The sequence below is a fragment of the Phragmites australis genome, chromosome 3, assembly GCF_958298935.1.
Source record: "Phragmites australis chromosome 3, lpPhrAust1.1, whole genome shotgun sequence".
In the NCBI taxonomy this organism is placed as follows: Eukaryota; Viridiplantae; Streptophyta; class Magnoliopsida; order Poales; family Poaceae; genus Phragmites; species Phragmites australis.
Genome location: NC_084923.1, coordinates 44,514,536 through 44,541,465, shown reverse-complemented (window position 1 = coordinate 44,541,465; position 26,930 = coordinate 44,514,536). Strand labels below are relative to the sequence as shown.

Here is a 26,930-nt window from a genome sequence, read left to right as displayed (position 1 = left end):
AAGCTGGAGAGTTCGATGTAAATGCACAATTCAAACAAATATCAGCACATGGCACATAAAAAAACAAACATCAGAAACGATAAGCATCCCAAATTCCACTAGTTGAGTTTCCGATTTCTCAATTGGAGTAACAGTTTTGGAAGAAGCACAGGCATCAATGACGATTAAGAATCCACACCGAGGCAATAGAATGTCACTATCACATATAATCAATTTAACATCGATACTAAAAAGAATGGGGGCTCTACTAAAATCCCAAAATCTGAGCTCCAACTATACACCAAATCTCACATGACTCACTGAAAAGCCCCCCGCCCCAAGGAAAAAGGACAAGACAATGGTGAAACACACCATTAATTTCCACACTCTGTCCATACAAGCAAGGGAAGGTGCTTGCTCAAGGATTTCCAATAGAGGAAGGTCTTCCACAACCAGCTCAAGCAACAACAGCAGGACCCTATTTCAGAAAGAAGAAAAGTAAAAAATAAAGAGGAATTCGAATTGGAGTATGAAAAGGAAAGAACATTATAACTCGATAAGATTCATAAATGGAGCACACTGGTTGAATTCATATTTCTGAGGGATGCATATCAATTGGCAAAGGATGGGGACTTTGCAAAGAAGCTAATTTATTCTTGAAATCACATGACTTCTTTCTTGCTTCGTGGTAATACCCCTTAGGATTATCCAAAAGGTAGCGAAGGCAGCAGCTTCATAATTCACAAATCTGTCTCATATGACATATATGTATGTCATAGATAGCGTGGATATCTAAAACTCCATAGACAAACTGTTCCAGCACTCTCCATCCTGTTAGTTCCTCTTTGACCTTTCTTGTTTGTTATCAGGGTCACGATTTTATTAACCGAGGTTTGTTTTATTAGGAGCTTATGAAATGGCAATCCCTTTGTGATTGTGATCAAGGATCAGGACTGAGTCTACAGGTAAATATGCTATTTTGTTGACCATGTCCAGGCAAAGAGAACATCCACTAGTGGAAACAAACTGTGCTGTACACCATACGTGTAAATTAATGATTGCTTATCTATCAAAGTTATACATGTGCTATGGAATCTGAAGTTTTTGGGCATGCTTCAGTGCAATGTAACTAGAGCTCTTTTTGTCATACTTTGGGATTTGTTTGTCGTACTTTGGAATTTGGACTACAATTAAAAGGAAAAAAGTGCAGATTGCATCTCTCTAGATTTGTTGCATGACGTTAATAGCACCGCTTAACTTTCGATTATGAATTTACCAAGTAGGTAGCAACAGTAAAAAAATACCAGTTGTCACTTACTTTCGCTGTTAGATTTGACACGGCTACTTGGAATTTTTCTCTGGTTCTTGAGCCAGCTACATGACCAGCCTTGGCAACCTTGCTAAAAGCACCATTCAGCCAGCTTGTTCCAGCAGATACATACCTGCAGGTAGGGGGAATAATAGAAGAGGTTAGTAATACAAGACATAAGAAACCCATGTAGATGAAGGAGGCCATTAAGTACTTCAGAAGGTCTAAGTTGTAATGAAGGTACAGAATTTCACTGAGGTATTTTAGTTCATCGTAAGCCATATATCCAAATTAATTATTTGAGCATAACAGAAGCATGGATGAGAAGAGACCTGTTGGTTTTCACAGCAGAGCCTGTATCATTTAGCTTGCGCTCTGCAGCCAGCAAAGCAGCCATTGTTTTGTCAGAAACATGTAACCTTTGGTCCACAGATTTCACCTTTTCATTTACAACTGATACCCCATTGTTTATCTTCTCCGAAAGGCGAACACGCTTATCAAAGGAACTGATCCTTGCTGATGCATTAACCCTCAATTGATGTTTCTCGTCAAATGCTTTAGCCTTGTTCACAGCATCTTGTCTCATCGCTGAACCCCTTGCGATCACACTAGTAATGACATCATGGGCCTTGCTGACATAGACATGGCCATTGGGACTGGCATTGGCCTATGTGGAAGGACAAGAAACATTTTAGTTAGTGACAACAGCCAAACATAATCTACCTTGCACTGCAATAACATATATGCAGATAGGTTCCTATTGTTCTTGCCATGGGGGATGGGTATGGTGTAGGTGTTGCACGGCAATCACTATCAGTAGAAAAACAACAAGGTGTCGCACTTAGTCACTGTCTCATCTCTAACATCCACCTCTTACAAGGTGACCCCTACGTTAACTTTTGGTCACTCTGAGGCTCTTGATCTAACTACGCAGTGAGAAGAAAACTAAAAATGCACTGAGATTAAAAGGTACCTCTGTGGAGTGCTCCAAATCTGCAGTAGGAGCTGAACTTGTACTAGTCACCTCATTGACCACAAGCTGCTGCATGATTTTCAAAATGGATATCTCTATCAAAAAGAAGGATCAATATAGATCAATCTCATTTGTGTAACATAAATTAGCTTTAATGGTGTACCTGTTCGGTAACAGGGATGTAGATGTAATCTTCAGCAGGGGTTATATTTACGACTCGATCCACAATTGTTGCTCCCTGAAAAAGGCAAAATAGGGGATATTGTTTCATGGTAGCATTAACGAAAAACCTTATTCAATGTTTCTTCTTTTGCAATGCTGCAGATCTATCTGGGTCACATGGTGAGATGCAAAACAGAGTGAAGAAGACACAGAGCTGGACACAGATTCACTGGACCATCAGCCGCACAATGTATTTCGTTCTGAAAACATACAAACTGGAAGAGCCTTCTCTATTGCAGCAAGGGTTATTACAACTTATAGATAGTAATGTTACTACTGATGCACATTTTCTGACTTGTATGCATGCTGCACATAAAGAAATAACTGGCACGCATATTTCTTACATGGCAAGATAGAATCACAAAGTCAAAGAATCACAGTAGCAACCCTATAAGATACGCTGCTCACTTCTGTCAGTCAAAGCAGGAATCAAAATACTCAACATATATTTTTTTTTCTCTTTGTTAATTCCTCCATGGTCAATAGCCTCCTTAAGATTTTACAAACGACTCATGATGGTGCTGAGGGTCGTTCCATTATTTGATTGCCAGTGCAAGAAGCACATGACTTATGGTCAAAGAAGTTTAAACAGCCAAATTGTAGTATATATTTTAGTCAAAAAAACCATTCAAGAAAGAATTCAGCATGTGCAGGGATCCTCAGATTCTGTGACAAAAGTCCAACACAAACAAGGCCAGAGTGAATAACCTGCATGGAAAATTTTATATTTCTTCCTAATTGATATATATGCCAAAAGGCCGTGCCGATTTATATGCAATTTACCACATGAACCAAAACACCTTTAGATTTTATTTTTTTTCAGTCGCTACCAGGGTTCACAAATTCGTCGAAAACCGCTCGAATTCGCGGTTTTCGACGAATTCGGTCCGCACCGCATTCAGAATGCGACCGCATTTTGGTCTGATTCAGATTCAAAATTAAAAAAATCGAAAATTTGACAAAATTCGTCCGGTTTCTACCGAATTCGTACTGATATTCGCGAATTTCAGAGAATTCGCTGGCCACCGCATTTCGGTGGCCGAACGAATTCGTGAACCCTGGTCGCTACACGCTATGATATTGAATTAGTGATAGCAACCGATATGAAGTTTGGCTGACTGGGCCACCTGCATAACCCAAAACACAACAGAGACATACACCTACTTCACTATTCACAATGGCACATCATTCGCAATACCAATTTTAAAAATACCACAACCAAATAACAAAAGAAAGTCCCCTCTACGTATGAAACCAGTTGATGCATGAGGCCATACCGACAGGAGAAGCGCAATTTCGAGGGCCTTGGGATCTTTGAACGTCACGTAGGCCGTCCTCCCCGTTGCCACCCCGTCACTGCAACCAAAAACCAGAGCCCAAAATCACAATGCAGTCAAACCGGGCGAGAAAAAGAATATCGCAACAGCAGTTATCGAACGAGCAAGCAAAGAAATCAAGGAGCTCTCACAATCTGATGTCGACGTGCTCGATTTCGCCGGAGAAGGAGAAGAACTCGCGCACCTCCCGCTCCGTCGCCAGATCTGAGATGTTCCGCACCCGCACCGTCCTCACCGCCCTCTTCATGCGAAAGGAACCGCCACACCGTCAAAACCCGTCACCAACACCACCCCCCTCCAATCCCCAACACCAGCCGCCACCACCGCCAGCAAGAAAACCAAGAAACGCTCACCTCCATGGCGCGGCGCCGAGAAAGAACTCAGAAGAAGCGGTCAAAGAAACCAGCCGCGAATTCGGGCCGCGCTAGAGAATCCGCAGCGGGAGCAGAGAAACGCGGTGGCTGGGTGGCACAGGGCTCGGGGGCGCTCCGCGCTCGGGCGATCCGCAACGGCTTAGTCCGGTTGGTTGCCCGTCGCCGCCGCGGTTTGCTGCTGCTGCTACTTTTCTTGAGCCGTTCGCTGCCTCGGTGGCCGAGGAAAATTAATAATAATAACGAAAACGAACCAACTCTTCCTTCCTACTCACCAAAAATACCCCTTTTGCCCTCATCACCAGCCGTGCCATGGCTCAGGGCCAAAGGTTGGTTCGGAGGCTACCGAAGAGCATCGAGGGCCAGAATAGTAATTATGCGGTGGGGTCTTACTTGCGAGACATGCTGGCTGCTGAGTTTGCTTCACGACGGCGCCATCTCTACTGACCTGTAAAACTATTTTTTATTTTCTAAAGTATTAAAAATAATAATCAAGCTGCTAAAATATGTCTACGATATAAAACACGAATTAATTTACATGTCATCTTTCTTACTCTTCTTACATCTAATAAATCTCTAAAATTTAAATAATTTATCCACTTTTACTATCCAAATTCATCCTCGGTCCTTCTCATTTTATTATCGATATGTGAGTCGTTTTATAGATTTTTTCTTTTTTAATCTCACCTGAAATCAAATTTTGACATCTCTTGATATATTAATTTAACATGCTCTATGACGTATCTACAATTTTATACGTTAAATTTTTATTTAATATTATCATGTTTAATATTTAGGTTTTTATTGTAATTTATGGAATCCTAGCTAGCGCTAAGAAATGACACGGCAGCGACTGGTAGTCCAGCCAATCAGCGCAGGTGAAACCGCACCCTGACGAGCGCGTGGGGCCGTTGATTTGATTTGGTGCCGCGTCATGAGCGACGGGAATTAGGCGGTTAGGCCCACGGGCCAGCTCGGACGGGGATTAGGCGGCTAGGCATCGGTCGCTTTCTGCTCCCCACCAGTGACAAGAGGTTGCATGGATCATGGTGCATGTGGGGTGGGACCTCCCTTTGGCTCCACTCTCACTGGTAGGTGGTCCCAGGTACCAAGCGCCAACTACTACTACCTTTCGGCCTTTCCAACCAACCGGCCTCCGACCATATTTCATTCATTTTCTTCATCTTTAATAACCATATTTATTTTGTTCTTCTTATTATTCTCGTACTTTTTATTTTTCTTCATCTTTAACAATTATATTTCATTCATTTTTTTCTGATTCTTCTTTTTATTTTTATGTTTTTTATTTTTTTCTCATCTTTAACGTTTCCTTCAAAGAGATTTGTAAAAGTAAAAAAGAGATAATCTCAGGATATATGAAATAAGAGAGATAATTTTTCTGAAAGAAAATCATTATAACACTGAAATGAACGAAAATTCTTTCAAAGGACTTGCGAAAGAAAGTCAGATGGTCTAACCTTTTGCTTCTCGTATCTGACTTGCAGTAATGCTATGTTCTCTTATCACTCAACTACCCAATGCAAAGCTAAAAAACACCACACAGTATGCGTGTGGAATTTACATTAGTTGTCTTACAAAAATTAGAAATATTATTTATAAAACCGGGATGAGAAGTTTATGGTGCCTGAGAGGTACTTGGTACATCGCTTCTAAAACATGATATTAGCTCATAACTAAATCTTTTAATTGATACTGAATCCACTATTTTATGTATCGGTCCTAAGTACCTTTTAATAGATACTTTTCATTTCTGATAATTGGATTTGAACAAATAAATGGCTATTGTGACACATCTCAATTGGGATACATGTGTAAAATAGAGAAAATGTAGTTCGCATAGTTTAAATGTTCTCAACTTTTAATAAATACAAGGCCTTGTGAGGGCAAAAATCCAAAAATAAGTAATATATAGCATCGCATTTGTTAAAATAGATAACATATCGGCGTATTTACAAATTTAGCATTTGTATTCAGTACTTCGTTCACTGAAAACCAAATTACAATACGTGAGGCGTCGAAAAAGGTGGACTTGACTGCCGAAAATGACCTGTAGGTGCCAAATACGATGCATAGTATTATATTCGGCATCTTAGGTGCCGAAAATAGCATGTTCTTATCGTGTCTTGTGTCTTGTCACCGCTCCCGCGTGTTGTTGTTGTTGTTGTGCTTTGTAGCATAAGCGCTGTTGTCCCTGTGCATTTGTAGCCTACGGATGCTACCGTGTTTTGTTATATAATGACAGCGGGCTTCAGTTGAGGACAACAGCGCGAGAAGAGAGGAGAGAAACAGCAGCACGAGGAGAGGAGAAGCAGCGTAAGGTGAAGAGGAGTAGCAGCGTGAGGAGAGGAGAAGCAGCGCGAGGCGAGGAGCAGCAGCAGCGCCAGGCGAGGAGGAGCAGCAGCGTAAGTTAACGTAAGTACTTAGATTATATATTTAATTAATACTTAGATTAATAATAGTAATTAGATTAAGTAGATTGTTTAATCCGTTCAATTACATTTAATTATATTAATTTGATACATTAGAGTACTTAGATTATTTGCTTAATTTGATTATATAAATTAGAGTATCTATATAAATTACTCAGAGTTATTAGAGTTATATAATTAATTAGTTTATTCATTTAATTTGATTAATTCACTTAGTTTGATTAATTAGCTTAATCGTTTAGGTTTAGAGTAACCGTAGAAGATAGTGTGCAACAGCAGCAAAGATGCATGCTGGTGGGCCCCATATGGCTATGGGCGCCTCCCCTTCTGGTGGCACTTTGTGCAAGTGGTTGCATAGCGTGATGGCCTAGTGCATGCATGCTCTGTGTAATTAGGGTGTCGATGCAATAAGAGAGAAGAGAGGAAAAAAAGAAAAAGAATGAAGAAAAAAAAGAATTTTAAAAAGATTAAAAAAACTTTGTCTGGACAAAAAGATTTGATTAAAATAAATTGTCAAATTGAAATTTTGCAAAGTGAATTCTAAAAAAAACATTAATACTTATTAAATATTTAATCACAATAGTTGTATATTAATATTTAGCTAATATTTATTAAATATTAATAATTCATTTAATTCAATATTAATGATTTAATTAGCATTGTTAATTTACTAACATTTGAATAATTAGTTGTGTATTGTATATACATCTAAGTAGTTATTTTATTATATGTACGTTTGTTTAGCAGATACGGTATGACTTTTCATATTTATTGTGGAGAGCGTCCCGCAGTTTTGCACGGTATGCTCGTAACAATTCAGAACTATCAGCACATAGAGAATCCGGTTGAACTACCTACTGACCTAGATAGTCTGAAATCACATGGAGGAGAACTTTGAAATGATGGTGTACATAAATATAGTGTCACAATTGATGTAAGGTGATGCAGTGACTAGTATAGAAGGATCAGGGCAGCATGTGATGCATGAAGAGGAGAGAGGGCGTGTCGGTGAGGGCAGTTCTGGTAGAGAGAGAGCTAGAGTGAACCCTTCTGAGGTAGATGTAGGATGCATGGACAATGAAGCCGGTGGTAGCGGGGATGAAGAAGCTGCTAACAACGATGATCTGGTACCAACGATTCAGTAATTTCGTGGTGTTGGGTTGCTGGATTATACCGTCATTGAGTATAACACCTTATCTAACTGGGGATACCAAAATAGTGATATCCAGATCGGATAACATTTTTGTAACAGGGGGAGGTCATCCACTTTATTAGCAATTATACTGTAATGACAAGAAGATATCACAACTATGCCCGATCTAACCCTACGAAGAGTATGCTGATCAGTAGACACTCCTCACATACATGCACCAAAGAGGTTGTTAGGAATGTGAGTCACACCATTGATGCGAGGTTCATAGCTCAACTCCTCATCACCCTTGTTGGCACGAACATATGTTTGTCGCCAAAATCGATTCTGGGGGAGGTGCAAACTAAGACGAGTATGCTGATCAATTATCATACCATGTGGTGAGTAAAGCAGAAGGCGTTGAAGATGTTATTTGAAAGCTTCGAAGAGTCTTACAATCATGCTCCAAGGTTACTGCAGAAGATTACCATGACGAATGCAGGGACTCAGTGGGCCATGGTGGATGAGCCGATCAAGCTAGAGTATGAGTCATACAGCAACACTGACCGATACCTCATTAGGTTATTCTGGTTATTTGGACAACATCGAAACTTTCAAATATTACAGACCGGTTGTATGTGTGGATACCACATTTCTGAGTGACAAGTATCATGGTACCTGTCACGGCCCAGAGTTTCTAAACACGTAATTAAGTGCTAATGAGCATCATTAGCATCATTTGTTTTCGTTTTGAGCCATATAGACTTGCAGTGTAGATTAAACCGAGTTTAATTGAACTGGGTTTAACTGATGCGTTGTGAAGCATCTCCTAAAATTTCTATGGAACCTAGGGCTGGTGATAATTTTAGAAATTAGTAGATGCCAGGAGTAGAATATAAATGAATTTTCCCAAATTTTTGGGGATTGTTTTAAAGGCATAAAAATCAACACAAGTTAGAAAAGCTTGCCTCTTTGGAGAATTTTGATTTGAAATTGGTGCAAGCTTTTTGAGTCAGACAAGTTCAAATGGGTTCCTTATGAGTTTTAGTTTCAAGAGAAATTTGTTTTGCAAATTTTGGACTTTGGGAAGGCATTCAAATGGATGGCTAAAGTGGTGGGGATATTTTGCATTGACAGCACTGTTCACGGCCCCACCTATCATCCTTTTCGTCCAGACACCGCCTCTGCTCCCCCTTCTCCCGCTCTCATAGAGCAATGCGGCGCCGCCATCCTTGACTTCGGTGGCCATCTCCACGTTGCCGGCCAAAAGATCAGCCCCAGGCCTTATCCCCCTCCTTCGCCCTCTGCTTTATATCTCTCTCTCCCTCCCTTGCTCTTCCTGTCGCCCAGCACATCGCAGAGCAGAGCAGCGTTGCGCCGCGCCGCCGGCCAAATCCGACGCGCCAACAGCAAACTCCCTCGAGCTCGAGCCACGAGAAGCGCTAAGGAGGATCGTCGAAGCCTCTCCAACAAATTTCCGCGCGAATCCCCTCCCCTCTCGGTCGAATTTGGCGAGCTCATGCCGTCTTCCTCGGCGCCGGTGGCCTCCTTCCGCACCTCACCGTCGAGCTACCTCATTGCTGCTTCTTCGGCCAATTGAAGCGCTCGGTGAGCTTTCAGTTCCACTTTTGAGTCTTGTGCGCGCGCTGGATTCCGTTTGGCCCGTCGCTGGCGCGCCTTCCGCCGTGCAGCCGCGCGCCGCCGCCTCCCCGCGCGTGCCGTCGTCGAGCTCGTCGGCCGGCAAGCGCGCCGTTAGGTCCACGTGCTTGCGTAGATCGCGTAGGGTGCTCGGTCAGGATTATTGCGCCGCCGTTCGCCGTCGGCGAGTCAAAGCCGTGCTGCCGCCGTGAAGTTCCGCTGTCCGCCGCCGCTAACCATTCTCCGGCCGTCGCCGGTGACCGCGTATGCCTCAAATGGATCCGCGCGCACGTGCTGGAGCTGCAGCTGTCCCTCCCGGTCGCCTGGTCTGCGCCGTTCGCCGCCGGCGGGCACGACCCGAGCCCCGGCCGGCCGCGCTGCGCAGTGTCCCGGGCGCGAGTCAATTTTGATTCGGGTCAAAATACGCCGGCCCCACTGTCAGTCACAGCGGCTGGCCGAACCCGAGTGGAAAAAGGTTTAGGATATTTAAGTATTCGGAAAAATCGAAAAATGCGAAATTGGGTATTTGTTGAACTAATAAATCGGCTGAAACGTTGTAAAATGCATAAGAAATGGAATATGGCTCCAAAAATTGTAAAACAAATTTTGTTAGCTTTATATGCTCATATTCTACATGTTAAAATTGTTAGTGACTATGAAATATGTGCTGGAATTTCCTTAGTTAATGTAATGTGCTTAAAGCCTCATTAATTCATAACTAAATGTTGGTAACTCCAAAATTGATGAAATCAATTTTTTTTAAAATCTTGTTGATTTATTCCCTGTTTAATAAAAATAAGTACCTTCATTTTAGCACAGTTAACATTCTAGATTGATTTAAGCCTTGGTTATGCTTTAATTAATCCGAGGATAATTGAATGGTTAACCCTAATCTCAATTAGGAAATCCTTAAGGCTTTTAACTCATGGCATAAGTGCATTGCATCTCCACTGTTGTCTTACAGTGAAGCATCTTTCATTGTGTGTCATTCATATTCATTACATTGCACGCGTGATTCTTTTAGGGAACTTCGACCCGGCGAGCGAAGCGAACGAGTCTGTCCCCGGAGGTTCCCGCAGTGGTGATCGTGACTCGGGTAGCGGTGAGCAGCAGCTAGGCCAGCAAGGCAAGCATCTATCATATTGCACCATGTCAATTGGAAATCTAATATGTTATCTACGCTTATGTATACATTGCATGTGTCGGGTACCGAGTTGGGTAGAACCTATGCCGATGCATTCTCCCATTTCGGTCACGTGTCATGTGTTATTCCTTGGAGCCTAGTGGTGTCGACGCGGTCTAATTTTAGTTCGCTATGCTTAGTGGTACTTAGGCTTTCCGGTAGAAGTCGACGACGGCGTCCACCGTTGTCGCGAGCCTAGGGCTTGTTACTTGTTCACACTTGTGGTTGTGTTGATGATGAGTCGGTTGGTGAGTGGTGAGTTGAGACGAGGTGTGGGCGGTGTTAGGGGTGTCATCTGCTCACGAGGAGTCCTCAAGCAATTCGGGGAGGGAACCCGGACACCGTAGACCGCTTGTACTGGTTAAGCACCGACCGTCGGTGTAGTCGGCTTTAGCACTTACCTTACTCACCACATGCTGATATAATGGTAGGCGAGCTGATTACCTTCGCAGACGTGGTCATGTGGGCCTCGTCATAGACGGTGTGAGTCCGGTTGAGTCCGGACTTTTAGCGGTATTGGTTTGCTCGTGGAGTAGTTCTAATACCGCCGCTCCGAGCTATGGTTGATCCACATGGTTGGGCCTGGTTGGGAAAGGTTATCACGGGTACCCCCTTGTGTGCATCTTAGCGGGTGGCACAAGCCGTATGGTCCCTGTGTCGTGTGGGTCCAGGAGTATCCCCCTGCAGGGTGTATAATCAGTTCGAACTGCCGCGCTCTCAGTCATGAGCATTGCTATCGCTTATCTCCACCGAGCGACCACGTTTTGGTCGTAGAGTTTCGATGTGGGTTGTGGCATGGTTGGATTGGGGTTGTTTGGTCGGTATGTGGTTGGTGGTTTGGTGGGAGTGGTTTGCTTTTATACACTTGTTGTTCATATATCTGTTCTGATCAGTTGGTTGGCAGGGTTTGAGTCGGTGGTTGGTTAAGTCAGTTGTTTACACCTAGAGTCTAGGTTGCTTACCGCTTAATGAACTTAAACATGTCTTAATCCTTGCTACAGCTTTGAATGCATGATCCTTGGAGTCGAGAATATATATACTCATACTGTGTAAGACTTGCTAGTACCTTCGTACTAAGGGGTGCTGCCCTTAAGTTGCTTTCAGGTTCGCAGGTTGGCGAGGAAGAGGCAGTGTTCGGCTACTTTGTCCCTGCCGATCAGGGTGGTGGGCAGGAGTAGCACCTTCTACTCCGAACTCTGGCGCTTTTGGTATGGAGCCTAAGGGCATACGGCTCCATACTCTTTTGTTGTATAGATTTATCTTCCGTTGTATAGTTGTTGTTGTTCCTCTTTTGTTGTAAATTGTGGAAGCAGTTGCTTGTTTAAGTATTTTAATACAGCTTAATTACTTGCTCTCTATTAAACTGTGTTGTGATATTTGAGTTGGAAGGCATGTGTTCCGATCCTGGGCACAAAACACGTGCCGGGACTACCGGAATGGTATTCTGGTTAATCGTCGAGGTTGTGATTATGAATAATGATCCTCCTGATGATTAATTAGAATACTATTTGGGCGGTTCCTCACAGTACCCTTATGACAACGATAGTGACGGATGCAAATAATCAGATCATTTCTCTCACCTTTGCAATGGTTGAGAGTGAGAACAATGATAGCTGGTTGTGGTTTCTCACCTTGGTGAGGACACGTGTCGTGGGAAATAGAGAATGAGTTCGCATCATCTCAGACCGCAACAATGACCTTCTGCATGTGTTGGACTCTACATGATAGCACAAACAATTCCATTGCGTGACCTGATGTGGAGGGAAGATAGTGCATGCGACACTTGGTCACGAACCTATACATAAGGTACCGCAGCAAGTCTCTTGTAAAGATATTCAAAGGGTTGTGTCTTCAGAACCAGCAGATGAAATTCAATGAGATACAGAGAAAATTAAATGAGACCACTCATAAGATGATGGCAGAGCAGGAAGCATAAAAGGACCATCTACAGACGCAAATAGTTGGGGTTAAACTATCATTAGCCGTTTACGTGCTACATTTAACCAGTGGATAGCGGGAAAACCGGTGGAGCATTGGGCCCTAATCCACGACATTGACGGTGTCAGGTTTGCATATAGAATTTTAATGGTCGTATTTTACCCTTTCTTATGCAAATAGGCCTTTTAAAATTATTGTATCACATGTTAAGTACACCATCATAACAATGAACATAGCAGAGTCGTTCAACAATGCCCTAAAGAGAGTTCAGAGCCTCCCGTTGTGTGCCATCATTGAGCTCACATTCTATAGAACGGTAGACTACTTTCAAGATCATGGTAATGCTGCTATGAAGTGCAGCACGTGATTCCCACATAAGGTGGAGGCAATCATATCTAAAAAGAGGAACAATGCACACTTTCATCGAACGAGGATCTACGACCTGACCAACAATGAATTCGGGGTCATGTGTCACCGTATGTATGTTTCAGGGTATAACAGAGGGGACATCGTGCAACAATATCAACTTAGGCCTCACGAGGTAAAGTGCACATGCAATAAGCCAAAATTGCATCGTATCCCATGCTCGTATGTCTTAGCTACTTGCAAGGATATGGACGGCAACGGCGAATCATAGTACATATCACTGTACTTCACGATCGATGCATTAAGGAGCACATGGCTATCAAAGATGTGATCCTTCAACATCGGAAGGAGCCACAAAGCGTTCGAGGGGCCTAAGTGGATATCTTATTGCCGAGCACGAGCATGAATCCTGAAAGGCCTAGATCTGCGAGGCTGCAAAGTGACATGGATGAAACAGATGCTATTGACGGACTACGTAAGTGCAAACTTTGCAAACAACCTGACTATGACAGGAGGACTTGCCCGACCCGGTAGTAAACTATCATGCCACTATCAAATTGTACTGTATTAGAGTTTTGCAATTCAATTTGTTCTTTGAAATTATTCGCAGACATGGTTTGTATTCTATGTTGTTATTCACCTATTAGTTGTACTACAGCACATGAATGTCTTTCGTGAAATATATTGGCGGTAACATACTCAATGGTCTGCACTTGTTGAACCACCGTTCCCGCGAGACGACTTTTCTTTCTCTGCCTCCCACCTCGCAAAGTCCTCACCCATTTTCTTCAACCTCTCTGTAACATCTTGAGTTTAAACATGTTAATTAATTACAAATTTCACTCTAAATTAAATTTTTTATGATTAATTAGGCTAACTAAGATTAAGGAAATAAGTATATAAATATATATATACCAGTATATATACATTCATATATATTAAGTGTACTAAATTGAATAGGTGTTCCAAAGTGCACGAGAAACAATTTCAAAATAAAATTAGTTCATATGCATTGTTTGAGATCTTTATATTTCTTTCTATGGAGATTTAAAATCAAATGTCTCTCAATTTCAAATCTACTCTTAGATTCTATTCAGCTCAAATCCAATTCTAATTCAAATCCTTTGATTCAAATCATCTTCAGAATCTCAAGATCCAAGTCCAAATCATAGTTCAAATATGTTCAAATATTGATCCTATTCCAAGGTCAAAACTAAATTCAAATACTACATTTGAATTTATTCCAAACTTCCTCCTCATTTTTCCTTTTCTTTTCCTTCTTTTCTTCCATTTCTCCCCGGGCCGGATTTCCTCCTCTCCCTCTCTTTCCCAGCCCATCCAGCTGGCCAAGCCTTCTTCTTCTTTCCTTCCCCTCTCCTTCTTTCCCGCGTTGGGCCGCCATAGCGCCCCTCGGCCCAACTCGCCACATGTTGGTTAGTTGGCCCATGTGCGCGTCCGCACGAGCGTGGCCAACCACGTGTCGCCCATCCAGCCGCGCCCATCATGCCTCTCCTCTTTCTCCTCCCCCTCCACCTGACCGCGTCGCCTGCCGCCGTTTTCCCCTCTCTGGGAAATATCCCCACGCGCCCCGACCAGCCTCCGCTTCTCCTGCTCTCTCCTTTCCCTCTCACTCTCTCTCTGCCCATGCTCGCGCGACCATGCCGCCCTACTTTCACACCCCGCCCGCGCGTGGATGGCACAAAGTGCCCACGCCACGGGAAACACGGTAGGCGCCGCCCCACCGCCTCGCCGCTATGCTGTCCATCAACGTCCGCCTGATGTCACGTGCTCACTACCTCACTGCTCCCTCTTCCTCTATAAAAAATGCAGCTCAGCCCCTCTCCTTCCTTTTTCTTATTTTCATCGCCACCACCGCCATTGCATTCCACTGTAGCTCACCGTCGCCGATCCACCATCCACAAGCCATCGAGGAGCTCCAGGGCTGCGCCGCCGTCCTAGTGCCACTCTCCGTTGGCCGAAAGCCAATGGGAGACCGTTCGAGCTGGAGCCGAGCAGAACTGCCACCACCCCTTCGATGAGTTGTCATCCGCCGCCCTACCCATCGTCGTCTCCGAGCGTGGTGAGCACTTCGAACCCCTAGCGCTCCCTCCTAGGTAGCTGGTAGCCGCTCCAGTACCTCCTTTTCATGTAGCTATGCGCTGCCATCCTTAAGTCCTTCCTCCGCCATGTTGTGGTCGCCGCTGGAGTGTGCTGTGTGCTCTGTGTTGTGGCCGACCATCCTGCCGTGATGCTTAGAGGCCTCGGGCCCCATTTCTTTGCAGGTTGGCACTTCTTAGTGCAAAGGAGGTGCTGCCCATTTTGCCCACGTCGCTGCCCCCTCTTCGGCCATATAGTGTTGCTCCCGTCATCGGTCACCGTCGATAAGCCTCCCATTGTATCTGTCGTAGCGTGTAGAAGCCCAGGATCCGCTCGTCGTAGTGAAACCCTGGCAAAATCCCAACTCCGGCGAGTTCTCCAGCATTGCACTGCCGTAAATAGCTCACGGTCGCCTGTTTTTCCCTTCCTCCGCCGCTCTGCCCCAGCCGGAGGCGAAGGCAGGGATGAAGAGTGGTCATAGAAGTCACGTTCATACCCTAGATGCTTGTGGCTTGGGTCCTTGCTTTTTGCTATGTTTTTGTTGGCCGTTCGGTCAGGTTTGTAATATACAGTATGGGTTGTAACCTTGTGTCCTCTATAACCTTAATACTTACGTACTGAGTTTGTATGTGATACTACAACTGTTATATTATATGTATCAGCTACTTGATCTAGAGACTTATACGGGTGGCACAAGAGATCTTGGGTTGGGGTCTTACTAGAGTGATATCAGAACCATGTTTGGCTATAGGACGTGACCTTAGGATAGCATTGCTTGTGTTTGTTTATTTTTCCAAAAACTATGTTATCAAAATTGCTTTTGTACTTACCAAATGTCTTGTTACCTTTATAAACTTGTTATACTAGTTCTAAGCTATCCCTTTTTCCCCTCAGCAGATGGAAGACCAGGACTGAAACATAGTGCGATGTCTACAAGTGAAGGACTTTTCCAAGTTATTGTGGGAAGTTTGTTGTCACCTGGGATATACTTGACGCCCAAAGTACATCGAGCTTGAGTACGACGAGAATGGATCCCAGAAGTGCCAAGTTTTGCTGCAGATCTTCAACTGTCCGAGATACCCCAGCTGGCGATCGTGGCACGTCAGTACCATTGGAGTACAATACCCTGACACGTACCAGTTGGTAGCCTACGAAGCACTTCAGCACCTGTGCGGGAGACGTGTCAGGGAGGTGGCACACACTCCCATGAGGCACTTCCTAACTGCCGCTAGCCAGCGAGCTGCTTGGTGTGCACGCCTAACTGCCATGGAGGATGCAGAACAGAAGGAAGAGGAGGACAACACCACTGTGGTCATCATAGCTCAGTACCTCCATGCCTTGGAGCACATGCACAATGAGACCTATCAGCTATTCTAGGTTAGTCGCTAGAGGGCAGAGGAGAAAGACACAGGAGAGAGCTCTTTGTGTGATGCTGCATCAGATCAGGGTCCAGGCCGCAGTCGCCGAAAACACTACGGTAAGGAACCGTGAAGGATGGCAGAGGGTGGTAAGGGCACATTACAGGGATCTTAACAAACAGAATGCCATGAATGGCTCCCGAGTCGAACCCAGCACATCGTCCTTTCACGTGTACCCCTCCTACCAGTACATATACCCCTCGCCAGTTTCAGCAGCTAGTGGAGGATTAGTACCCACCGAGCCGATTCAGGATGGAGATATGGTGATACTCACCGACAACTCGAAGGAGGAGGACCCTAGCGAGCGCGAGCTCATTAGTGACCACGTAGTGATAACATCGTCAACGGGATCTTTGACCCCACTTCCAACCGACACCAGCAGGGACCCTCTCACCTACTGAGTTAGCCGCTGGCAACGCTACTGATAGGTCCGCAGATGATGTATGAGGATGACACATCGCGGCTAGTTAGCAGTAGGAGTAGATCCTTTTGTAGCTTTTGTTGTAGATAACCTTGTAGTCAGATGCTCTATAAGCATGCTTTGTCGTTGGTAGAACGAAAACTTTTATACTAGTGGCATAGCAAAGATAGTCTTAGGTTTGTTTAATACATGTTGTTGGTACTTGTGTTTGGTGTTAATTCTTGTTGCCTCTTGATTGCGTGATTGGAAAGGATTGTCCTTGCTTCTATCTTGCTTGTCCTCATCTTATAGCTGCATCTCAGCTCTTGCTTCCTCTCTTGTCTACATAGAACAAGTGGAATCATCTAGGCAATCGTGCATTCAGCAACGTGAGTGGGACCTCATCATCATGTCCCCCGAAGGTGGATCTGAAATGGGGAGTGCAATGAGATCCCGAGGAAGGGCCGCTACGGGCCAAGATAGAGGCAGAGGAAGAAACAAGGTCGTCAACTCTCAACCCAGTCAGGAAGTCCACCAAAGCCGTCGCAGTAGTCAAAGAACCCTATTGCCCCCACCACCGGAAAATGATCTGGTGGTGGTGATGGCCAACCAAACCCGTCTACTAGAGACCATAACACAAGCAGAAAACAATAACCGAGGTTATGGACCTCAGAACAAGATGTCAGAGTTCATGAGGATCAAACCTCCAACTTATGACAGTACCGAAGACCCCTTAGAGGCTGATGACTGGATAAGGGCCATCACCAGAAAGCTCAAAATCATCAACTGTTAGGGTCAAGAAATGGTGAATCTAGCAATCGATTAACTTACTGGATCAGCAGCAGAATGGTGGGAGAATTACTGTGAGGCATCAGTAGATGTCGATACCATCACTTGGGAGGAATTCTGTGAAGAGTTTTGGAAGTGCCATGTGTTGGAAAGGATCATAGAATAAAAGGCTGACGAATTCCGTAACCTAAAGTAAGGATCAATGATAGTAAACCAATACATCCAGAAATTCATCCGTCTTTCCCGCTATGCCCCGAAAGACGTGTCAACAGACAAGAAGAAGCATGATCGTCTGAAGAAAAGACTGCAACTCAACTTGTATGTCTAACTCGTACCTATCATCTACCCTGAATTCAACACTCTGATGAACAGGACCATCCTTCTAGAACAGGCATGTGCCACTATAGAGGCAGAAAGGAAAAGAAGGTTCTCTAATCAGAAGTAGCAGGACAGTAGGTCCCAGGGGACCAGTCTCAACCACCGGCAAAGATCCCAATATCAACAACAACAGACTATGCAATATCAGACTTCAGGATCCACATCCTGTATAGCAGCATCACCTCCCCGTAATTCCAATGCATGGCAATCCTAGTAGAGCAGCACCCTAATGCCAATAGTTACGCATAGAACATGCTACATCGGCAATCATCTAGGTCACTACATGAAAGATTGCCCCAGTGCCAACAAGAACAATGCCCCAGCTCATTTAGCCTCCAGAGCCCCAACAGCAGGAGCCTGATGAGGAGGGAATTAGTCGACCGGATAGTCACGGAACTATGGACAAGGCCGTGTGAACCACATTGACGTGCATGAAGCCCAGGAAGCACCGGAAGTCATACTTGGTGAGTTCTCCATCAACTCAACCCTTGCAACAGTCTTATTTGATTCTAGAACTTCACATTCGTTTATTTCTTCAAAGTTTGCTACATTTCATAAGTTGCCAATTTTGGTTCTTAAGAAAATCTTAAGCTAGTTTGATCCCCTGCGGGAAATATCTTATGTCGTCTAGGATGTCCCCGGGTTAAACTCCGTTTAAGTGGGGTAGAGTTCCTAGCAAATCTAGTTATCCTGAATTCAAATGGAATAGATGTCATCCTTGGAATGGATTTATTAACCAAGCATGAAGGCAATTTAGCTTGTGCTAGTAAAGAGTTACCCTGGTCAATCATAAAAGAATCAAAGTAAAATTTAAGCCTAAAGGACCCAAGTCTGACCCAATGGCATGCAACTTATCTACCCAGTCAATAGAGGGTGTGCCAGTGATATATGAATACTCAGATGTATTTCCAAAGGAATTATTTGGTATGCCACCAGACCGTGATATAGAGTTCATTATAGATCTCTTACCTGGAATAGCCCCGATTGCTAAGAGACCTTATATGATAGAAAACAATGAACTGGAGTTATTGAAGGAGCAGATTTGAGAATTGCAAGCCAGTGGTTTCATAAGACCTAGTTCTTCACCTTAAGGGATCACCAGTTCTGTTTGTAGAAAAGAAAGATGAAAGTCAAAAGATGTGTGTTGATTACCATTCCTTGAATGAGATAACCATCAAGAACAAATATTCACTACCAAGAATTGATGATCTGTTCGATCAGTTAAGAGGAGCCAAATACTTCTCTAAAATAGATTTGAGATCCGGATACTACCAGTTGAAGATTAGGACAAGTGACATCTAGAAGACCACCTTTGTAATAAGGTATGGATTGTATGAGTTTATAGTCATGTCATTTGGATTGAACAATGCCTCGGTATACTTTATGAATCTAAATCTGAATCTAATGAACAAGGTGTTCATGGAAGAACTGGAGGTGGTATTTCTTAGACATGTTCTAATAGCTGAATGTGTATTAGTGGACCCTTCAAAAGTTGAAGCAGTGATTGATTGGATTCAACCAATCAATATCACAAAAATCAGAAGTTTCCTTGGACTGGTGGGTTATTACTGCAAGTTTATTGAAGGATTTTTAAAATTGGCTAAGCCAATGACTAAGCTTCTCCAGAAAGATACCAAGTTTGAGTGGGATGAAGCCTGTGAAGAGAGTCTTTAAGAACTCAAGAAGAGACTGACTACAACTCCAATGTTGAAATTGACAGATATTCAGAATGACTTTATGAATTTGTGGTCTATTGTGATGCCTCACGCCAGGGTTTAGGCTGTGTACTGATGCAGGATAACAAGGTTGTGGCTTATGCATCTAGGCAACTGAAGCCATATGAAGAAAACTACCCAACTCGTGACTTGAAGTTAGCAGCAGTGGTACATGCACTTAAGATATGGAGAAACTATCTTCTTGGAAGCAAGTGTGAAATCTATATGGATCATAAGAGCCTGAAGTGTATTTTCACCCAGTCAGAGTTGAATCTTAGGCAATGAAGATTGATAGAATTGATAAAGGATTATAACCTAAGTATCCAGTATCACCCACGCAAGGCTAATGTTGCGACTGACGCTCTGAGCAGGAAAGTTTACAGCCATAACCTACGAGTATAGGAGTTAGGGCCAGAGCTCCTTGCAGAAATGCAATATTTGAATCTGTACATAACACAAGGGCAAGTTCACACTCTTGTGTTACATCCTACACTGGAGGATAAAATCCGTGAGACCTAGTTAGAAGATGAAGAGATTCTAGAGGTCTAGAAGAATCTCGGGTTAAATAAGGCACCCGGGTTTAGGATAGATCCGTAAGGAATTGTATGGTACAAGGATTAGTTATGTGTACCAGATCAGGAAGATCTTAGGGAGTTCATCATGGATAAAGCCCATAACTCCCCCTATTCCATTCATCCTGGATGTACCAAGACGTACACAGATTTGAGGATCAAATACTAGTGGACAGGAATGAAGGTTGACAGAGTAGGGTTTGTCGCTCGATGTGACACCTGTCAAATGGTCAAAGCAGAGCACCAAAGGCCAGCAGAATTGCTACAACCATTACAGGTCCCAACTTGGAAGTGAGATGAAATTAGTTTGGATTTCATAGTCTGGTTACCCAGAACTTAGAAGGGTAATAACTCTATATAGATTATAGTGGATCGTATGACTAAAGTAGTCCACTTCATACCTGTTAAAACAAGGTATAGTGGAGACAAGCTGGCAGACTTCTATATCAACCATATTCTGACACTATACAGAATTCCTAGCAGGATCGTCTCTGATCGAGGACCCCAGTTCACATCGAGGTTTTGAAAAAGTCTACACACTGCCTTACAAACTACACTGGATTTTAGTTCTGCTTACTACTCACAGACTGATGGTCAGACAAAAAGAGTAAACCAGATCTTGGAAGATCTTCTGAGAGCTTGTGTGATAACCTACAGAAAAGACTGAGAGAAAAGTCTATCATTTACAGAGTTCTTATAAAACAATGACTTACAAGCTAGTCTAAAGATATCGTCTTTTGAGACATTGTATGGAAGTAAATGTAGAACACTCTTACTATGGTTAGAAGTAGGAGAACGTATACTCTTTGGACCTACGTTAATAAAAGACATAGAAAAAAGAGTTGGTAAGGTCAAAGAAAATCTAGGAGCAGCTCAAAGCAGACATAAAGGTTATGTAAATAACCGGAGGAGAGACTTGACCTTCGAAGTTGAAGACTGTGTCTAAATGCGGAACTGTTCTCAAGTTATTTTGGAGGAGCACCAACTATCCACATTCCTGTGAGTTTCTGTGTTTACCGGAATCATCTCACATCTTGAATAAATTGTTCTTTTGCCACCTTCCATAACTGTGATACATCTGCACTGATCTTATATTTATCTTATTCTCTTGAATGTCAATTCAGGGAATCACACATCCGGTGAGAGCACATTTTATGGAAGATATATAGAGAGGTCAGGCTACAAGTTGACCTCAAGCAATCAACTTGATGATTACGGCCAAGATAAAGTCTGGAAAACTCAGAGGCAGCTATTGCCTCTAAAAAGGAAAAATCAAATCACCACACTTGTTGAGGTACTTTTTCTCTACAGAGGTCAACGATGTGTAATTCTTGCTCGACATTCTTCGGATATTGTTAATGTACTATGCAGGATGGCCAGGAAAATTCTAGCTTTGAGGAATATGGTTCTAGGACAAGCGATTCTCTGGCGAATTGGAGTCCTGATTGCATAGGGTTCAACCTTATAGAGGCTGTTCTATGCCACATATGTCGCAAAGAGGGGCCTGGTGCTGTTTTAGTTTTCATGACTGGATGGGACAATATTAGTTGCTTGAAGGATCAACTAAAAGCACATCCATTGTTAGGTTATCCAAATAGGGTTTTACTGCTTGCATGCCATGGTTCCATAGCTACTTCTGAACAGGTACTTGATCTAATCTGACATATCGCGGTGAGGTTGTTTATACAATTCCAATTATTTCACTAAATCCGACATCAGATGTATTGCCTAAATGCATCTCATACGCAGCATATTCATCTCGTTTATTAGTAGTTTGATCTTCATTTTCCTCAGCATCCCGTCTGTGTTTCACATCTATATTTGTATCTTGTTGGTCACAGGGACTAATTTTTGAGAAGGTACCTCCTAACATTCGGAAGGTCGTCCTTGCGACAAACATGACAAAAGCCAGTATTACAATAAATGATATCGTTTTTGTTGTGGATTGTGGTAAAGCAAAGGAAACCACGTATGATGCTCTAAACAATACTCCCTGCTTACTCCCCTCATGGATTTCAAAAGCTTCTGCCCGTCAGGTATATGCTTACCTTCAATTTGCTGCATCATCTTTCATCAGTAAATCTTTTCTTTGACACAAATCTTTGGTAAAATGGCATGTATTTAGGCTCACCCTCATCGACTAACTACTCTATTCTTTGACTTAATCTTTGCTTACATTCTGTATGTGGTATTGGTGGACTCTTGTCTCCTTTTGTATTGTTTTGCCTGTACGAGGGCATGCCTTCAATTTTAGGCTTCTGTTCAATTAAAATCTCAACTTAAGAACTTTGCCCCATTGGTTATCATCAAGACTGAACGACCTATTTACTCAGCTCTGGCGTCTGGGATTATTTTTGTTTTCTTAATTACAATAATCCTTATCAAGCACCCCCATGTGCCTCTTTCTTTCACAAACCTGTCTTGAGTCAAGGCATCCTTTTGTTCTGCTTCAGTAGCCAACATAAATTTGTCACTGGTTACAATTAAAAGGACTAACAAAGTAACAATTGAGAAAATTTCCAACAACAAATCAAATTTGGATATAACCTCTATATTCAGATATGATCACAGGCAATACTCATGTTTACGGTTTACCAATCATCCCTCGTTGCGAGTTGTGATGATTCTCAATTTCTCATAGTTTCCCCATTATCTTAATGCAGAGGAAGGGCAGAGCTGGTCGTGTGCAACCTGGAGAATGCTATCATCTCTACCCTAGATGTGTGTATGACACATTTGCAGATTATCAGCTTCCAGAGCTTCTTAGGACTCCTTTGAATTCACTATGGTTGCAGATAAAAAGTTTGCAAGTTGGCAGCATTGGGGAGTTCCTATCAGCTGCCCTACAGCCTCCAGAACCACTAGCTGTACGCGTTTAAATCGTACTTCGACATATCCATATGCCCTTTCCTCTTTGCCTTTGTGTCTGTTGGATTTAGTGGCACATTGATTGACTTTTATTTTGGGCATGTACACAGCATATAATGAATTATCGTTTTAAGTAGGTAGTAAAGGATCCTTCTTTCAACTTTCAATCTTTTCCACTTATGTGGCTGGCCACTTGATAAATATGTAGGTCCAAAATGCAGTGGAATTCCTGAAGATGATTGGAGCATTAGACGGAAATGAGAACCTTACTGATCTAGGTATGTCTTGTATGTTTCTTCCCTGCTAACACTGAAGAAACATTTTAGCACTAAGACTTATAAATATTATCTTAATTGAACTTTGTAGGACGATACCTTTCCATGCTTCCAGTTGATCCTAAATTGGGGAAGATGCTTATAATGGGCGCAGTTTTTTGCTGCATTGATCCTGTCCTTACTGTGGTCGCTGGATTGAGTGTTCGGGATCCTTTCCTGTTGCCACAAGACAAGAAGGATGTATGCCTTTAATCTCCACTGTTAGACTATATATATAGTTACTAATATTGATAGCAAATTGAATCTTTCTTCCGAAATAAACTTTTATGAGAAAAGTACGGAATATTTAATAGATCAATCCATGTGGTAGTTATAGGTTGTGCATTGACTGTTTTTCATTGTGCAAGAAGCTTATTTTCATGCAGATAAGAAGGCTTGGCTTGATATTTGTATTTTGTATATTAGTTGGCAGGGACTGCGAAATCAAGATTCTCAGCGAAGGATTATAGTGATCATATGGCCCTTGTTAGGGCTTATGAAGGATGGAAGGATGCAGAGAGAGAAAGGTCTGCTTATGAATACTGTTGGAGAAATTTTCTTTCTGCTCAAACACTACAAGCCATCCACTCTCTTCGGAAGCAATTCAGCTATATTTTGAAGGATGCTGGTTTGATAGACTCCGATGCAAATACAAGTAATAATTTGAGCCATAATCAATCATTGATCCGTGCTATCATATGCTCCAGGCTTTTTCCTGGCATAGCATCTGTTGTGGTAAACTGCTGCTGTACTCTGTAATTTCTATTGTACCAAGAAAAAGACTTGGTTGTTCAATTCAATTTTTTATCTTTCCTTTGCAGCATCGAGAAAACTCCATGTCCTTCAAGACCATGGATGATGGTCCAGTTCTTCTTTATGCTGTAAGTGCATACCAGAATGCTACCTGTAGTGCTTTATTTAGTAGCGCATTTTGAATGCATCGCAATCTCTGTTACTTTATGCTATTGTATTTAAGGGGGGCAGCATATCTACTTATCTAGGGTGCCACGTTCATATATTCATATATAACCAAAGTGGTACTGATTTCTGAGTATTCTGACATTACTCTTGATTCAGAATTCAGTGAATGCAACGTACCAGACCATCCCTTATCCATGGCTTGTCTTTGGTGAGAAGGTGAAGGTGAACGCTGTCTTCATCCGTGATTCAACTGGCGTATCAGACTCCATACTGATCTTATTTGGTGGTGCTGTCACAAAAGGAAGCATGTTGTATTGTCTTTTTTTAATCGATTATTTTCCATGTAGTTTTGTGTTTCTGTTACTATTCTGTATGCCTTTTAACTCGTATGTTATATGCTGGGCACTTGAAGATGCTCGATGGCTACGTTGATCTCTTTATGGATCCCAGCCTGTCTGAATGCTACCTGCAACTCAAAGAAGAACCTAATAAACTTATACAACAGAAGGTGAGTCATGCAGTCAATTAAGTTAACAATTCAAAGGAATTTTGGAGATTTTCATTAGACATTTCCATTGTTAGGTTAACAGATCGCAAGTAGAAAACTTGCCAGTAAGTAGCGAAACTGAAAGTAGTTGAACACGGTCTGTGCTTATTTTCTGCTAGCCTTGTACATGTATCTATTGTGTTTTTGATCCGATAATGTTTTGAGCTCCAGCTTGAAGACCCAAGCTTTGACATCCACAAGGAAGGCAAATACAATCCTATTCGCCGCGCAAGAGGTCGCCGGCGGCGACCTATGCGAAGGAAGGTTCGTGTTCGGCCGCGAGACAAGCAGGGCCAGGCTCCGCAGCAACGACGATGACGGCAAGAGCAACATCATCAAGGACGGGATGAACCCGAAGAGCCTGCTGCGGACGCTGCTGATGCGGGCCGGGCACACCCCGCCCAAGTACAAGACGAAGCGCCTCAAGACGAACGAGTTTAGGGCCATGGTGGAGTTCAAGGGGATGCAGTTCGTCGGGAAGCCGAAGCGGAACAAGCAGCTCGCAGAGCGGGACGCGGCGGTCGAGGCGCTCGGGTGGCTGACGCAGACGCCCGGCGTGAAGCCGCAGGACGAGGACGATGGCTCGCCGCTTGACCTGACTGATAACATGCTGAAGCTGCTCACGAGACCGAGGCGGCATTTGAAGAACAATTCTAGGAAACGATGATTTTTGGTAAAGATTTGGAGTAGATAGGTCACACAAATCCCTGATGGTTTAGTTGCTGGGCCATCATTTGTTGTGAAACAAAACCGTGAGGCTCGTGTCGAAGACAAAGGTGTGATTGGTTTGCTGCACGGGTTATTTGTCTTTCATGGTCGTATATGTAAGTTTATTTGTATCTGTGACTGAGTTGAGTTTTTTTTAATTTGAATTTGAGGTTGTATGAATGGATATAAAAGTTAAAATTATGATTAGTTATTCGTATAAAGGTGATTTTGTAATATTAATCTATGGATCTAACTATATAAGTCTATATTCATTGGATAAATGTGTGGAGGTAAATTTAGGTATAAGGGTACATTTGTATCTGTAATGATGCACAATCAAACTTTTCTTATTAAGATTATACCCATTCCCTAGTGTAGAATCCACCTATGACGGTAACCAATCAGCCTCGAAAGGGAACAAGAGAAAACAATCGCCTGAGTAGGCTTCGCGCAGCCGCAAGCTAGCCCAGAATGCGCGGTGCTCTCCTCTCGTCCCGTCACCGTGTGCCGCATGCCGGAACCGGAGCTGATCGCGGTCCGTTTTGCTGTCGTCGTGGTGTCGTCTCAGCTCTCAAAAGGGTCCATCCGAGACGCGTCATTCGTGTCGAGATTGATGGCTCGCAGCGGTCGCTTTCCCCCCCTCCAATTCGCAGGGAGGCGCCGGTTGGTGTGGTGTGGTTTAGTATTCTACTCTCAGCGTCATTGAACAGCATGGGCGAGTTGTTTGCATCGAGGAGGAATCGTAATACAACTTGTCAATCCACTCTTCATCCTATCCTAGCCACGTAGTCCTTCTAGAACCGAAGAGGCTACTGAGAATTGCGAGAAGGGCACTGGCCAGGCCGGTTGAACGACAAGGCATCAGCCATTGGCTTCTGCAAATTTTGTGCGATTTCATGCGAAATTTCTACATCCCAAACTTTGATCTTTTTTTTTTTACTATGTGTCAGTTTCTCTCATTCGCTATCGTAAATTTCAAAAATACAATTTTCTATATTCTTACCAGTGATGAAGAATCAAATACATTTTCTATGTTCCTGTCCCCTCAAAAAATAATTCTACGAAATCTAATCTCATGTATTCAAGATCTAAACCTAATTCAAAGCGTGATGTGTGATAATTTACTTTTTTTCTTGTTCATTACCTATGACTTCTTTTGTCTTCATTATAAGTTTTATAATACTTTATATCATATATTAGGCTATGAATTAAACACATACTCCAAACACATAAGACTAAGTTTGGCAAAAATCTAAAAGTAGACAGCATACACGATCGTATTTATCAAAATAGACAACACGCCATCGT

General features: G+C 43.0%; 1 protein-coding gene and 1 pseudogene across 2 annotated transcripts; one reads left to right on the top strand and one right to left on the bottom strand.

Annotated features, from left to right (window-relative positions):
- Positions 1-134: 134 nt before the first annotated feature.
- Positions 135-4,419, bottom strand: LOC133913308 (binding partner of ACD11 1). 2 transcript variants are annotated; one of them, XM_062356427.1, is made up of 8 exons: positions 4,174-4,419; positions 3,952-4,061; positions 3,761-3,839; positions 2,425-2,499; positions 2,262-2,330; positions 1,621-1,955; positions 1,298-1,421; positions 135-457 (listed from the first exon to the last, which is right to left on the bottom strand). In XM_062356427.1, exons 1-8 carry the CDS (start codon positions 4,177-4,179, stop codon positions 437-439), a joined length of 819 nt encoding a protein of 272 aa, XP_062212411.1. In that variant the 5' UTR covers positions 4,180-4,419; the 3' UTR covers positions 135-436. The 2 variants fall into 2 exon arrangements, with proteins under 2 accessions (XP_062212411.1, XP_062212412.1); XM_062356428.1 differs by having other exon boundaries at positions 2,262-2,327.
- Positions 4,178-25,714, top strand: LOC133910767 (DExH-box ATP-dependent RNA helicase DExH3-like; annotated as a pseudogene).
- The last annotated feature ends 1,216 nt before the right edge of the window (positions 25,715-26,930 follow it).